At 46.6% G+C, this 14916-nt stretch overlaps 1 protein-coding gene across 4 annotated transcripts; it reads right to left on the reverse strand.

The window, feature by feature from the left end:
* Positions 1-1388: 1388 nt before the first annotated feature.
* RNH1 (ribonuclease/angiogenin inhibitor 1) lies at positions 1389-14586 on the reverse strand. 4 transcript variants are annotated; one of them, XM_082057718.1, is made up of 11 exons: positions 14541-14556; positions 12813-12870; positions 11231-11336; positions 9425-9595; positions 7565-7735; positions 6744-6914; positions 5758-5928; positions 5118-5288; positions 4061-4231; positions 2625-2795; positions 1389-2194 (listed from the first exon to the last, which is right to left on the reverse strand). In XM_082057718.1, exons 3-11 carry the CDS (start codon positions 11314-11316, stop codon positions 2107-2109), a joined length of 1371 nt encoding a protein of 456 aa, XP_081913844.1. In that variant the 5' UTR covers positions 11317-11336; positions 12813-12870; positions 14541-14556; the 3' UTR covers positions 1389-2106. The 4 variants fall into 4 exon arrangements, with proteins under 4 accessions (XP_081913844.1, XP_081913845.1, XP_081913846.1 ...); XM_082057719.1 differs by lacking the exon at positions 14541-14556 and adding an exon at positions 12877-13088 and having other exon boundaries at positions 12813-12842; XM_082057720.1 differs by lacking the exon at positions 12813-12870 and having other exon boundaries at positions 14541-14586.
* Positions 14587-14916: the final 330 nt, after the last annotated feature.

Here is a 14916-nt window from a genome sequence, read left to right on the forward strand (position 1 = left end):
AGCCTGGATGACACTTTTAACTTGGGTGCCCAGGTGATACAGGGAATTAACTATTAATTAACTAACAATTAACTAATTGACACTTAAAGAACTAACCCTACCCCACATCATTAAAGAGCCAACAGAGAGCTAACCCTTTAACCCACATAGCCTTGCTTAGCTTTGTGGAACTTATTGTATGAGAAACAGGAGTCCTCTGACACCTTGCAAAGCTAATAATCCTTGGGTGCATCCTTGGGTGAACTAGATAACAGAAACGTAGGCACAGGACAGGAGATACACCAGTTTTAACCAACTCAGCAGTCTGAGACCTAACCAACTCATCACACTGGACCAAAGGTGACCGTGTACAGAGAAAGAGGACCCGGGTTCACGATCACTGCACAGCTGCAACCAGGAGGAGCCGAAGGTGGAGACTATGGAAATGGTCTCCCAGAACTCATTGTAATAAGAACCGCCTTCTCAGGGACAGGTTATGAATATGTATAGGCGTGCCTAAAAACTTTCATGAATATGTAACACTTTACTGTATTTAACCAAGCTTACAACTACTGTAAAATACACACACATCTTGGGTGAAGCTATTCCCTGTGTGTGTCTGACGTCATAAAATAGACACCTTCCTTACAACCTCAAGGGTTGTAAGGTCATTTCCACGCCTCACAGGCAGGATTTCCAAGTGAACAAAATACCAAGTGTCTTCTCTGGGAACAGAAATATTGGGGAATGGTATTTTTTTCAGCATTCCTCCTGTAAGGCCACCCCAGGGCAATACCAGGTTTGTCTCCTACATTTTTAAAGCTTTTTTTTTTTTGGTTTAGGTGTGTTGCTTTCCATGCGAGAGACAGAACCTGACACACCAATATGATATTCAGAGAGTCCAACTTTATTTTCCAACCGAGCTAGCTTTATACCAAAAGCTGCCCTGCCCACGCGGCTTGCAACGTGATTGGTTACAGCACACGCTATACAGTAACGTGATAGGCTGCATGTACTGTCCACACGCTCTGCACGCGTCTGTCGGCGATTGCTCATTGGTTCTTACCTTCTTATAGGGTTCCTTTTGTCTCTGGCTTCACCTTCCAGCCAGGCTGGCAACAACTCCATCCCCCCACGGGGGGCGCTCTGCCACTACACAGGTGCAACAACGTAATTTTCCCTTGGAGCAAAGTTTATTAAAACTCTGACTGGGCAAGAAAAGCCTATCAGTTTCTCCTGAAACCATGGCAATGTCTTCTAGGCTGGCTATCCATCTAATGCCTTGACTAAGATCTTCTCCTGACATGCTTCAGCTATGAACTTACCAAAAGCAAACATGTAAAACAAGGCATCAGTAGTAGTGTAGTTCAAGAAGTAATGGTCTTAATGGAGAAATATACAGATAGATCTTATTTTTGTAAGTAGAAAACTGAAGCATTTATTTGCATATAGACTTTAATAAAGTTCCTGTAGAACCATTCTAGCTAGAGCAAATGTATTAAACCATTTAATAATTTCCCATACTAGCAGAAATGCACACAGTATCTTTTGTTCATATGAAAATCACTTTTCAAGGGACACCAATTTTGAAGTTATGCAGCTGAACAGCTGCTCATTTTTTTTTTCTCTAGTGCCTTGGCCACCACTCCTTTGCCAAGAACTCTTCTAGGGAAAGGTGGGAAGAGCTCCATTTTAAATTAAAAAAAACATTTGTCTTTTTAGAGAGCCTTCTCCAGATATCTGGCAAAAACACCACCCAGAATTAATATAGTAGGTAGTTCTCCTCCTGCCTTTGAAAAGGAGGTCTCTTGAAAGCTTGACTAATGCATTAGATAGGATTATAGGATTAAAGAGCTCCCGAAGAGTAGAGACCCTCTTCTAGAAGATGCCCAGTAATTATTTCAAGGCTAGTAATGATGTAGTGAAAATGTACAGTTTCATGAGGCTCAAGTTCGTACATTCAGAGATGCACAGAAGGTTGATCAACTCCCCAGACATCCACTCAGGGAATCCACAAACATTTTTGGTACAAACAAATTCTCTATTAAGTTAATTAGCTTTATGCTTGAAAAAGTTCAGATTAAGAATAGGACGTTGCTTTGACGTTGCTCTGCAGGCAGTCACCACTCATGAAATGATCTTCACCTCAGGCTTGGACTCTTCCAGGGCCCTCAGTTCATCATCCACTTCAGAGCTCCAGAAAATATCGTACAAACTATATCCAAACAAAAAGGCAAGCATGTTCAGTGAGCATCCTCCCATAAAGGAAAGGGGAAAGATGTACAAATGGCCAGTATGGGAAGATAGTATAACAGGATGGGCCCCATCTAGGTTCCAGAGTCTGGCCCAACAGCCAGAAACATGCCTGACAACACAGGACCCTATTACTGTCTCCCCAGAACCATTTTCTCTTTGTTCTCGGCAACCATGGACCAACGCAGATCACTGTGTTCACATCACTTGGAAAGGACAAGGAGTCTTTTGCAACGTGCAGATAGCATTTGACAGACCCTGGGTTACCAGTTGCCCTCAGGTGCAATTCCCAGAGAGCTGGTGCTCATGCCCCCCCTCCCTGCAGTGCCCCAGCTTGCTGGACCTCACCACCTGCCATGGGGAAATGCAAACCAGGACCACAAACATCTCACATTAACTGCTGCACATTGCAGCTGGGATTCCGCAAGGCTTCACAAATCTTCCTGACACCTTCATCTTCCAGAGAGTTGTAGCTCAGGTCCAGCTCAGTAAGGCACTGTTTGGTAGCCATGACAGTGCCAAGTGTTGCACAGCAGGCTGCTGTGAGATCGCAGTTACCCAGCCTGCAGAGAGAGGATGGAGAGGCCTGTTCAGTGAGTGATGGCTCCAGAGGCCAGCCCACCAGCCCACACTCAAGCAGCAGGCATGGACATCTGTAGTACAGACCAGAGATCCCCATTAGGCTGGTATCTTTGACACATCAGCAGGGGCTGGTCCATGATCTTCCCACAGAGACAGCTGTCCTCATGGTGACTGCTGAAACACCTAAAAGTCCTCCCTAAAGTTTAACTTTGTGTGTCTCCAGGGGGAGAATGAACCCTAAAAGGATACTCACAACTTCAACACCATGCATAATCTTATCTTTGGTTTACACTGATAATAAATAATCTCTAAAGTTTATTACTTGAGACTTGCAACCAACTTGCAACTGAGACTTCTCAGCTGAGAATCAAGTAGCTTTAACTGGTCAGCAAACACATATTTCTGGACAGAGACTTAAAGTCTTATTGATGTCTCACACAACTCATCTGCATAACTCACTGTGAGTCTCGGGCACTGGAGCACAGCTGAGGCTTCTGTCAAATGGTGTGGAAACAAGCAGACAAGCACAGTGCCCTGAGCATCATGCAGGCCACAGCCACACCAGTCCAGAACTCAGTGCCCACCTGGGAAGTAAAGAGGCAGATGGCGAAGGCAAGTTGCACCACAGGGCTGGAGTGATGCTCCAGTTGGTCTCCTGCTCCTGCTGGTGAGTTAAGACCAACGCTTGCACTAGCACCCATAGAGACTATGGAAAGCAAGAGGCAACTGGTGAAGCCAAGGCAGACTTGCACTGTGACTGGCAGGCGTGGGAATTAACATGCCAGACCTCAACCAGCAGTTCCTCCACCTCAGCATCCCACCTGAGAGATGCCCCACAGGTGAATTCAGAAAAGGGCACATGACACTCTACAGTGAACAGCTCACAGGGAAAAAGCAAGAACCCTCCAGCCTCCCTACACTCTGCTTTAGATTCTGAACATACACTGCACTGTGAACTTTCAATTCTGCACCTGGGAGAGCACCTCTGGATGGCTATTGCATGCACCATCACATGGGTGACAGCCTACACTTGCAAGACACCATGAGAGACAGGATACATGGAAAAACTTGTGGCTTCCATTTACTTGCTATTGGACTAGTTAAACACTAGTTTGCAGTGTGAATTGTTTCATGTGAGCAAAAAAATACCATGCTACCAACTATTGTTATCATCTTCTCTCTGCACGCCATTTTTAGAAGGGTAACCACAGCAAGAGAGAAGACAACTTCTAAGGGTGCACCTTACCATAGGGATTGAATGTTGCAGCTGGGCTGTAGCAGCCCTTCACACATCAGTTCAACACCTGCGTCTCCCAACTTGTTCTCACCCATGTGCAGTACTTTCAAGTGCTTGTTCACACTGAGAGCAGAGCTGATGGCCTTGCAGCAAGCAGTTGTGAGCCCGCACTCCCTAATCCTGCAAGGCAAAAAGTTATATGAGATCTGGATGGGGGATATAGAGGCACTGTTCACTTCTTCACGTAAGCCTGGACAGTGGGAACAGAGGAACCAAAGCTTTTCCACAATCACTGTACTCCTCTCAACCTCCTATCTGCTTGAGCCTTTCTAAGCAGCACCTCTCCCATTCTTTATGTTTGGGATGTCTGTCTCGCAGTGTGCACCTAGGAAAGGCACCTGCCCATAAAGCACACAGAGACAAAGCGTGCAGCTCTCACAGTCACTCTTGGCTCCACGGTGCACTCCTGAGGCACCTCATGAACTCCCCCTTCAGCTGGGGGAAGGAGCTGAACTTGCAACATAGGAAAGCTCATGTGCTGCTCCTTCAATTTCTATGTGAAAGAACAATTTTCCTCTCCCAGTCATGTGATAACAGACCATCCCAATCTAGAAGGTAACTCTGTCAGCAGAGAGGATGCTGAGAATGTTTTATGTCATTAGAGCCTTCTTTTGGCTCATCAGAGATCTTGGATCCAGCAGAGAACCTGAGATCTGAGCACAGCACTCATTTTACTACTACATGAGGCATTTCAACTTCAAAAGTCTCTTAGCTGCCATTTGTTGCATGATGAAATATTTTAGATAGTAGCTCTGCAAGTGATGCTCAGTCTCCTATTGCTTTTAACAGGATGACTATGGGGCAAATCTTCCAAGTGTCTACAAGTTTAGAAATACAAATCCCTTTAGCTCTGTAAGTCTAAATCTTTTGGGTAACAACTGGCACAAATTGTTCCTGGTACCATAACAACTGAGGTTCTATCTGGTGGGTATTTCTTCACCTATATCTTTCTTCAGTGAGGTCTCCAAAGGCGGCAGCGGGTATGTGAAACTTGACAGCAGCTCACCATAGCTCCTGGAGTTTAGATTTGGGATCCTTGAGTGCCTGACACAGCATTTCCATCCCTGAGTCTCTCAGGTTATTGTCTATCAGACTGATCTCTGTGAGGGTCTCTTTTGTACTGATGAGTCTGGAGAGATCTTTACAGCTAGCACTTGTGAGATCACAGTCCCATAACCTGCAGGGAAGAACAAAATATTATTTTCCCCCAAGAATTACTTAGATTAGAAAACAAAGTCCTATTCTAGTATTCTGGATTTCTGGTTTCATCATGTCATTTCCTTCTGTCCTTCACAAAACCCATTCATGCATCATACCACACAGCTTTCTCCTTACTTTCCATCTGTTGCACCAAAAGCTCTGTTTGTAACACAAAAAAGATATACAGACATGCAACTGTAGACAGATAACTCAACAGGAAGCCAAGACAACACCATCACAAATTTCCATTCACCCTCTACCCAGAATCTGATCCAAGTGATTTCAGTGTGGTCCTGCTTGTTTTGAGAAGTAACTAACTTGCAGTAGAGACATCCTTGTTTCACTAGGGTGTGTAACTGAGAAACTTTCTGCTTAGGACCAAACCAGCAGCACAATGTAGATAGCTTGGAGGCTGCAAGAGAGATTTAACCTTTGCCTACCCTTACCATAGCTTCTGGATTTTGCAGTTAGGATGCATCAGTCCTTGGCAGAGCAGAGCTAGACCAGAGTCCCCAATCTTGTTATCTCCCACGGAGAGATCTATCAGTGATGACTTGTTACTGAGAACAGCACTAATCTCCCGACAGCTATCACTGGTTATACCACAGTTCTCCAGGCTGCAGAAAAAAAACAAAGTTGGAGTTGCTACTCCGGACCTGCTGCATTAGATACACCCCAACGCCCAACAGTTCAGACTGAGAAGTGGCTATGGGTTGGTTCCTTGCTGCAAACTAGTGCAGCTCAGTTGGGCACTGCTAGACTCTACAATGCTCAGAGATGATAGAGGTATCCTAGATGGGCTCAAGCTGAGGCAACACACCACTCCTGCACTCCACAAGGCTGTTGGGCACTTTTACTCTGACCCGCCCATTCACACTCATTAATACAAGGATAATTTTTGCCAAACTCCCCATTTACATTGACTGTTATTTTTAAGAACTTCTGGCTGTATCACACAGTGAGTCCCTGGCAGCCAAGCCCTGAAGCACAAGGACAAGATAAAATTAATCATGATTCCCCCTTAGACCCTTTCAGGGGCCAAATCCAGCATCTCTGTTTTGAAGCAAAAAAGAAATCCAAATAAATACACTTGAATAGCTGCTATGGGGTAACTACTCCTCTGCTCTGAGATACAAGTGAGCAGTCACCCCTGTAATTGCAGGCTTGACCTGGGGTGCATGGTCACACTGTACCAACTGTCATTAGAGTAAGATCAGAATTGCACAATTAAAAAAAAAAAATAAATAAAAAAATCAAAAACCCCCCAAACTGAAAGCCCCAGACATTTGCTTGTAGTTTCCAGTTACAGAAATCTGAGCCAGCAAAAAATCTGGCCTAAATTTCAGGCATTCCTGACAAGAATTCTTCTGTCGCATGGATGGTATGACTAGCAGCAGGACTAGTTGCAGTTAGAAATAACCAGCTTCCTTACTGTAGTAACTCTAGGTTGCAGCTTGCCTCCACCAGTCCCCGACACAGCTGCTTTACAGCTGTATCTCCCAGTGTGTTGTTACTCAGGCTGAGCTCCTTCAGGGTGGGCTTGCTTTGCAGAGCAACATTGAGAGCTTCCACAATATCACCTGTGAGTTCGCAATACTCCAACCTGCAAGAAGAAAAGAAGTCCAGGGAAAAACAACTATCTTTACCATGTCCTGCCACCCAAAAGATATCATCTGCGTAAAGTGTGTGTATGCCAGGGCAGAAAACATCCCAATAAGAGTTTAGACCACACAAAGCATGAAAGTAGAGATAACCTCAACAGTTTTTAATTGCATCTGCCTGCTCATTTCAGGAAGTGTTAATTTCTAAACTAGACCTCAGGGGACCCCAGCAAGACTAATTACCCTCCACATTTTTACACTAGACCTCCATTAAACCAATGCCTTGGAACACATGACTGAGTTTTGCATTGCAGCACATCAGGCAGCCTCGCCAGTGAGCCTTCCTGGGAGGAGCTGGGGGCTGTGAATTGACCCAGGTCACGCTCAGCTGTAAAACAAGGAGAATCAGACTTGTCCTGGGCATCTGAGAGGTTCTGCATTAGCAGCCACCACTGCCAGGAGGGCTAAACAAGACCTATAGGAACAGATGCCCAGATCTTACAAACACGTAAGACCTACCAGCATGAATAGGCATGACACTATTTCAGATAAAACAGGAAGAAATCCACATCTGGCAACAAAACTCCTGCTTGTCTCAGAAAAAGGCAAGCATGACCTTTCTGATAATCAAATAAGCCCAGTGTCTACTTACTGCAGCTTCTGCAGCTTACAGTTGGGGTTCATCATCCCTTGACATAGCACCTTCACTCCACTGGTTCCCAGTTTGTTATCACCTACATGCAGCTCTGTCAGGGATGGCTGTGCACTGAGGACGGAGCGGAGGGTCTCACAGCTGGCACTCGTCAGATTGCAGTTTTGCAGCCTGACAGAGAAAGGCAACCAGGGTGAGGGAAATGCACAAACCAGAATCACGGAGGTTCTTCTCAGAGAGTTGTATCTGCTGAGGTTTGAGCTTGGAAAGGACACCATAGCACTGACAAGTGCGTAACCCTCTAGAAAGCCATATGTCCAGGTTAGTACTGCTATTTTACAGGTGTGCCAAAATATTTTATCAGCTAGAATTATATCTGCAGCATGAACAATAGCTCCCATGCTTCCTTCAGTGTAAACACTCACCCAGTACCTCTAGCAGAATGATCCACCCTACATTCAGCAACATTGCAACTGCTTTATAGAAGTGTTTTAATCATCATGAGGCTTCTCCCAGAGATAAAGCAATGGCATCTTATGATTTCTTGCCCCCTCTGGAAGTGTGATCCAGAGTAGCTAAAAGTAAAAATGTCATCCAACTTGGCTTAAATCCCTGGATTTAGAAGATTAATGGTATACTACAAGAAGGATCTACACAGCTGATCCTTCAGCACTCAGCCTGGGAGAAGCAGTGTAGGAACCATGCTAGTACTGCTATGGGGTGTGGAGAGTTATTGGACAAGACTTTCTGGCAATGGAGAGGTGTTGTGCATGGTGGTACTAAGTTTGACTTGGGTTTGGTTGCTCTTTTATTCCTTATGACACCTTACTAGAACCTCAAAAATGGACAATTACGTTTCTACAGAACTGAAACAGCCTAATGCAGACTGTTACTTCTGGAGAAGCTTACAATGAACTGAAAAACTACTTGTTTCTTAGCCTTCTACTACAGAGTATCACAGTGTGATTAGCTTCACAGTCAACTTTCCCTCTATTTGTCAGTGAATCCTCATCGCAGAGTGCAGAGAGACTTTGAAGCATATCCAATCTAAAAGACAAATGACTTTTGCAATGTAGCATCATGAAGATACTAGACCCACCTAAGGAGCTAAAGGACTCCAGTATCCTGCAGAAGAGATGCTAGACAGAGAAGGTAGCAGCTCTTTGAAGGTCACTGAGGAGCACAGGGAACAGCCACTGGCTTTGACTAAAACTCCTGCACCATGGAAATCCACTATTGCTATAATGTAGTGCTGGTGCCTCTGCAAAACACACTGTCTTCAACCAAGCTGGTCCTGCCCAACTGAGAAGACAAGGCTTGAGCCGGTTTGGTTGAGTGCAGAAAGACTGACAGCTCTTGAAAGACCAAGGCTCATGAGAACACCCTTTTGCTTGGCTCCTAGAGAAAGGAGCAAGCAAACTGGTCCAGACACTAAATGCTGTGCTGAAAAGTGGCAGAAGAACTGCCTGAAAAGTGCATTTGTGAAAATGTCAGGGATGTGTTAATGGCAGAGTAAGGCCCTCTGTGGTCATCCTTTTGTTTAAACCAGCTGCCTAGGCCACAGGAAGATTTGCTACCTCTTCTAAAGAAAGTCTCCAGAAAGCCTTTAGTTGGCTGGGAAAACCCTACCAGTCCTTCCCTTTGTGCTAGAAGAAAAAGGAAGACAGACTGATGATGCGGAGCCTTCCAATAAATATACCACTTAGGTTAAAACTTCCAGGTTTTTCCAACCACCTAACCTAGATAATTGCTGACATGCATCAGCATGGCTCTTACTACCATTGCATACTAGTTTGCCTCATGACTTAACCTGCAGCAGTCTGCAAGCGTGTTAGAGCAAGACAACCAACAGGGCTTTACCATAACTTCTGTAGGCTACAGCTTGGCATCAGCAACCCTTTACACAGGTATTCCATGCCTGCATCTCCCAGTTCATTGTTGTTCAGCTTCAGCTCTGTGAGGGATGGATTCATATTGATGATGGAGCAGAGATCCTCACAGTTACTGCTGGAGAGATTGCAGTCATCCAGCCTGAAACAGAAAGGGTGAAGAACCACTTTAATCCTCAGGGTTACTCTGTTCTCCCTGGCTGGAACACTCCCCATGAAAGCAAAGTGGGCAATTAACTCCTCTGCAGTCCCTGGGATGCCTTCATAAGTACGTGCATGGCCTGTTGTGTGACACATGGCCAAAACCAAGACGTGCTCTCTGCAGGGCTGCAGTACAGAAAGGGCTGGACCGCAGTTCCCCAAGCCACAGACCACCTCCGTGCTGCACAGAAGAGGGCACATGACTCAAGTCATCCCACCTTGTCAGGGCTTCAGCTGGAGGATGCACCTTCATTTAAACACTGGTAGTAACAAACTACCTGGTATCTGAAGCCACATCCAACCAGAGGCCAGCTTACAGGCTGTGAGACTGGTTCTGCACTGAGACCCGCTAAGTTGGGTCTTCAGTTGGCCCCACAGACACCTATCAGCAGTTTGGTCTCACACAGGTAAGTCATGCCAGTCTGTAGCATCTCTCTCCAGTGTGACTCTCAGTGCACAAACTGAGAATCTGCAGTGTGGTAGTGGCTTCTCCCACTGGACATCAGCATTTTTCTAGTTGTTGCTAAACTGATGGGGGAAATTTAATTGGAATGAGAGCCAAGGAAAGGATTTTGAGCCCAGCACAGGCAGAGGCAGAAAAGACAAGGGGCTAAAGGAAGGTGCCATGAAGAACCCTACAGCCCCATGCACAGCCAAGACTGCCAAAAGTTGCCTGGTCATTTCTCCTTAGACAACACTATGAAAACTGAGGCTCTAAGAGGCTTCTCCTTCTCTCCTTGTAGAAAGAAGATTTCACTCCCAAGGGGATTGTGTTCAACACTGACTGACAATCACTGCCACAGCCACTCTCATCCAGTATGTTTTGAGCAGCCCAGCCTCTGCCCAGGAGACAACCATCCCACTGCCCCACCAACCTTGCCAGCAAAAAGCTTCTTTCTAAAACAAAACCAAGCCACTTTCAGTCTGCCTCGTGTTCTCCAAGCAATTGCTGGCTTGATGTGGCCCACCATCTCCAGCCTAAGCAAGACAATGGAGTGTGAATTCCTAATCAGTAGAGGAGGAAGACTGGGGGAGCAACTCTTCTGAACTTTGTCCTACAAGCTTACACTCAAGGAGACTGTTCCATCACACTGGTTTGCTCAACACACAAGGCAGGTACATTTGAAGATCAACTGATGGCATGTGGCTTGTGCATGACTATTAAGTAACAGTTACTTGACAGCATCTGACCTGCAGCCCAGAAAGCATGCAACTTAATGAGCACATTCTCTTGAGGGAGAAAGAAAAAGACAGTATTACCAAAACAGTGTTCAAATGTTACCTAGCTGAGTTCTATTGCATGCTATAGAACAAGGGCAGTATCACTTCATGCTGAAGGATGTGAAGGATGCAGCATTACTTCATACCAAAGGATGCTTATCTGTAGTTGAAAAAACTTCGCAAGAGGATTTTTTTTTCCCACCTCCCATTTAAATTAACTTTCTGGATAAAAATAGGTAGAATCATTCCTGTTACTGTGTAATTTCTAAGTCACAGGTCAACAGCTGTGCCACTAAAAAACACAGGAGATAAATGCAATCGTTCTTACTTAGAAGAGATGATACACAGTTACTACCTGATGGTTTTGCAGGATTTCATTGTGGACAGAAGTTCAGCCCATCTAGATGGGTTCAGCTCCTCACACTGGATGTCTAGCTCCATTTTGAAAGTTGAGATAAGACCTGAAATTAAAAAAAAAAAAAAAACAACCCTTTTTTTTGACTGAGAAGCAACAATCTTTTTCAACTCCCCCAGTTCCCAGCAGCGAGCTACACTGTGCAGAAAACAGATCATGTTTTTCCAACACCAGCCTGCTGCAAGCACCAGTACAAGCCAGCAGCATAAGAGCAGTTTTTTCTGGGACTCAGCAAGGCCCTCCTCCAAGAGGCAAAATGCACATGGATCCTGGAAAGATACAGCAATAGCTTGTTATCTGAAGGCTCCTTGCACAAGAATAAGATGCTCACGTTCCCTCTTCAAAGGAGCTTAACCAGAGTGAGCTTTTTAGAGGCACTGGTTCTGCTGTCTCAGTGTCAAACTACTGAGCCACACAGTTGCTGAGTGCTACCCGTGTGGCACACCTGACTGATTGTGGGACCTTGAGCTATATTTAACATGAGGGTATTTTTGAGAGAATGAGGAAGATGAGCGTGAGAACTGCTTGGGCTCAGACTAAAAACCCTGCTGGCCACACATTTGTGTGTGAGACGTGGAACCTAGGCAGATGGGAGAAGCATTCCTCCATAATTTGATATCCAAGCTTTGAAAGACCACTCTGGTTGGGCAAGTGCAAGTACAGAAAAGCTGGTAAAGCACAATTTTTGTTTTTTGCTCTGCAGTCAAACTGCATGTCTGAACTGATGTAAACTCAGCTCTAGGCTGAGTTTACAAGGAATAGTATTAAAGGCAGCGCTCCAGTAGATGACAATATGCAGTCTTGGTTTCTTGGCTTTGCTAATATGACTCAGACTACAGGGTATTAAAAAAAAATAATCCTGAGCTATCACATTGGAATGTGAACAGTAAAGAAAAAACACCAGGCATTACTGACTGCAGTTCATCACTGTCTTCCCTGCTACCATAAAATCAGGGGTATCCCACACCAGGCTTTTCAGAGAGGTATCAGAGCACAAATCAGGTTTCACCCACAACAAATCCCTCATCCACGTAGGAAGAGGACCCGACACAAGAGGAGGGAGGCAAGGAGCACATTCTGTTAAAGCGCACGAAGGAAAGCAGAACACAGAACGTGGAGTTAGCAGAATTCAGGTACATCCTCGGCCTCTTTCCTTTCAACCACAAAGCAAAGCGCTGCTGGAAGTCACGACCGCGGCCTCAGTGGGTTCGCATCACAGCCCCACGCGTAAAGGGGTTTGAATCCCGTGGCGTTGCAAGTCAGTGACGACTCAAACGAGAGGAAAAAAATTGAGCGAACAGCTCAATGGAAATTAATTATATAATTTAGGAAGCACGTCCCGAGTTTGCATACTGTATTTGTCCCTTATTTTCCCTCCCTCAGATCAAAAACAGAGTTGCCCCTCCACCAAGCTCTGCACCTTCCTGCAAGTTGAGGGAGAACCGTATTTCGGGGTAGCGTATCTCCGAGCACGGCGCGGTCCTAGCCTCGCGCGCACATCCGCCACTGCTGCTCGCCTTACCCGGTCACCGCTGCGGCCAGCCGCCCTCTTTACTCACAAGGCTTCCGCACACGCTTCCCTGCACCACAGTTAACGCTTCACACCGGAACCCGTCCAGCTTTCCCTTCGCCCAGACCCCGCCCCTTCCGCCGCTCCGCCCGCGCAGCCGCCGCTCCCCGCCCGGCTTCTTCCTGGCTCCTCCCAGCGGGGCGGGCACGGAGCCGAGGGGGGCGGAGCGCAGCGGGGCGGGGTCGCTCGCCTTCTCTCTTAAACGTTTTTCCTTTTCCCCCCTTTCTTTCCCGTCTTCCTCTTTCTCTCCCTTTTTTTTCCCCCTCTTTTCTCTCCCTTTCCCTCTCTGTCCCTTTTCCTCCTGCCCTCTCTGCCACTTCTCCCCCTTTCCCCTCTCTTTCCCTCTTATTACCTTTCCCTTTCAACTTTTTTCTTGACTTCTCCCTGCTTCCCTCTTGCCCAACTCCTTCCTCCCTCCCTCCTATTATCCTTTTTTTTCCTGTGGTCTCCCCACTTACCTGTTTTCTCTCCTTCTCTCTTCTTTCCCCCTTCCCTCTTTTCATTCCTTTCCCCCTCCTCTTTCCCCATTTCTTTCACATCTTCTACCCCACCCTTTCCTCCTCTTTTTCCTCCCTTTCCCTTTTCCTCCCTCCCCTGTTGCCCCTTTTTCCCATCCACCCCATCTCCTCCCAGAGCAGATGCACTGGGATATGTGGGAAACAAGACAGGAGAGGGGGAAATCCCTGTAGTATGGGGATGCAAAAGGGATGGGAGGATCAAATATTAAGTGGGAAGGTATCCCACCCAGGCTGGAAAGGCAGCCTCTGCCCCATGCTGGGACAGAGCGCAATGGGGATGCATGCAGGTCACCCAGGGGAAGAGGCAACATGAGAGTATCTTGGCCAGGGGAGAGAGGACCCTCCCTTATACTTCCCTGGGGAGGTCAAGAACGGGGAACTGGGAATGACAACGAGAATACCCATTCCTCAGTGGATCCTTCCAGACGACTGCATATGGGGGCCAGCTTGGAGAGCCTCGGATGTCTCCCCCTTCATCCCTTTCACCAGTCCTCTCTGTGACACATTTCTTGTGCTCTGTCTCCCTCATTAGTGCAGCAAGCACACTGATGAGCAGATAAGCTGCACCTCGCTGGCACAAAAGCCTCTCCTCTAAGCAGTTTGAAACGAAGCCATGAGAGCAATGGAGGATGGGCATGTCAGAGTTTGCTACCGCAATGACCATTGCCCTCCCTGGACTTTCCCCATGCCACTGCAACCACCCGACCCCAGTGACCAGCAGCTTGGCCACACACCCATCCCATGGTGGGAGGGAGGGTGCCAGAGCCTGGCTGGGGCTGGAAGCTATTCGTCATCGCTCAGCCTGCTTCCTCCTCCGGATGTCAGCTACTCCCTGTCTCCGTATTGTTTCCCAGTACTTGTAGCCTCAGTTAAAGTTCAGATTTTCACAAGACAGAGCAAAGAAAGGTTTTGAAATGCTGAGAGCTTTCTAGGCAACATACTGAGTCGCCTCCCTTCCTCCCTCCCAAAATCTTAATGTCTCCCCCAGTTTCTTCTTGCTACAAACACCCCATCCCCCTGGCTCACACAAGCAGTTCAACAGCCGTTCCCTATAAAGCAGCCTCTGCAACACACTGCTTTAAAATTGCTACATGCTCTTCCCTGGTAAGCAGAAGGGCATGTTTAGGGAGTTTAAGAGCCCAGTTTTGCTGCTGATACATACCTCACTCTTCTCGGCACTCTGCGGAGAGCAAGGAGGGCAGAGCTGACGCCTTCCTGCTGCCGTTACTACGCAACCTCTGCTGTTGTACACACGCAACCTCTGCTGTTGTATACATGGTGCCTGCTGGAGGGAGAAAAGCAATTTGGGGCTGTTATGGCTTTTTTCCTTCCAGGGCAGCTCTTCAGCAGCCCATGGAGCCACACTCTGTACATGATCATACCTGGCTTAGTCCTGATGCAAACATCTCACAAAGCCTGATGATGATAGACGTGGCTTTAACCTTACCTCTGATCACGTAGCCACCTGCTAGGGTTTAGAGCACAGCAAGAAAGCAGTTGCTATTGAAGGATACATCCAAAAATGAGGTCACAAGCTG

This window comes from Streptopelia decaocto (assembly GCF_964273445.1).
Source record: "Streptopelia decaocto genome assembly, chromosome: 7".
Classification (NCBI taxonomy): domain Eukaryota; kingdom Metazoa; phylum Chordata; class Aves; order Columbiformes; family Columbidae; genus Streptopelia; species Streptopelia decaocto.

Bases quoted from the DNA above. Each gene is read 5' to 3' on its own strand.
- RNH1 (XM_082057720.1), bottom strand. From the start codon at position 11,316: ATGGAGCTAGACATCCAGTGTGAGGAGCTGAACCCATCTAGATGGGCT. The intron at 5,289-5,757 runs GTAAGGGTAGGC...TCTTCCCTGCAG, and splicing joins TGCAAAATCCAGAAGCTATG to GTTATGGGACTGTGATCTCA. The intron at 2,195-2,624 runs GTGAGATGTTTG...GTTTGGATATAG, and splicing joins TGCAATGTGCAGCAGTTAAT to TTTGTACGATATTTTCTGGA.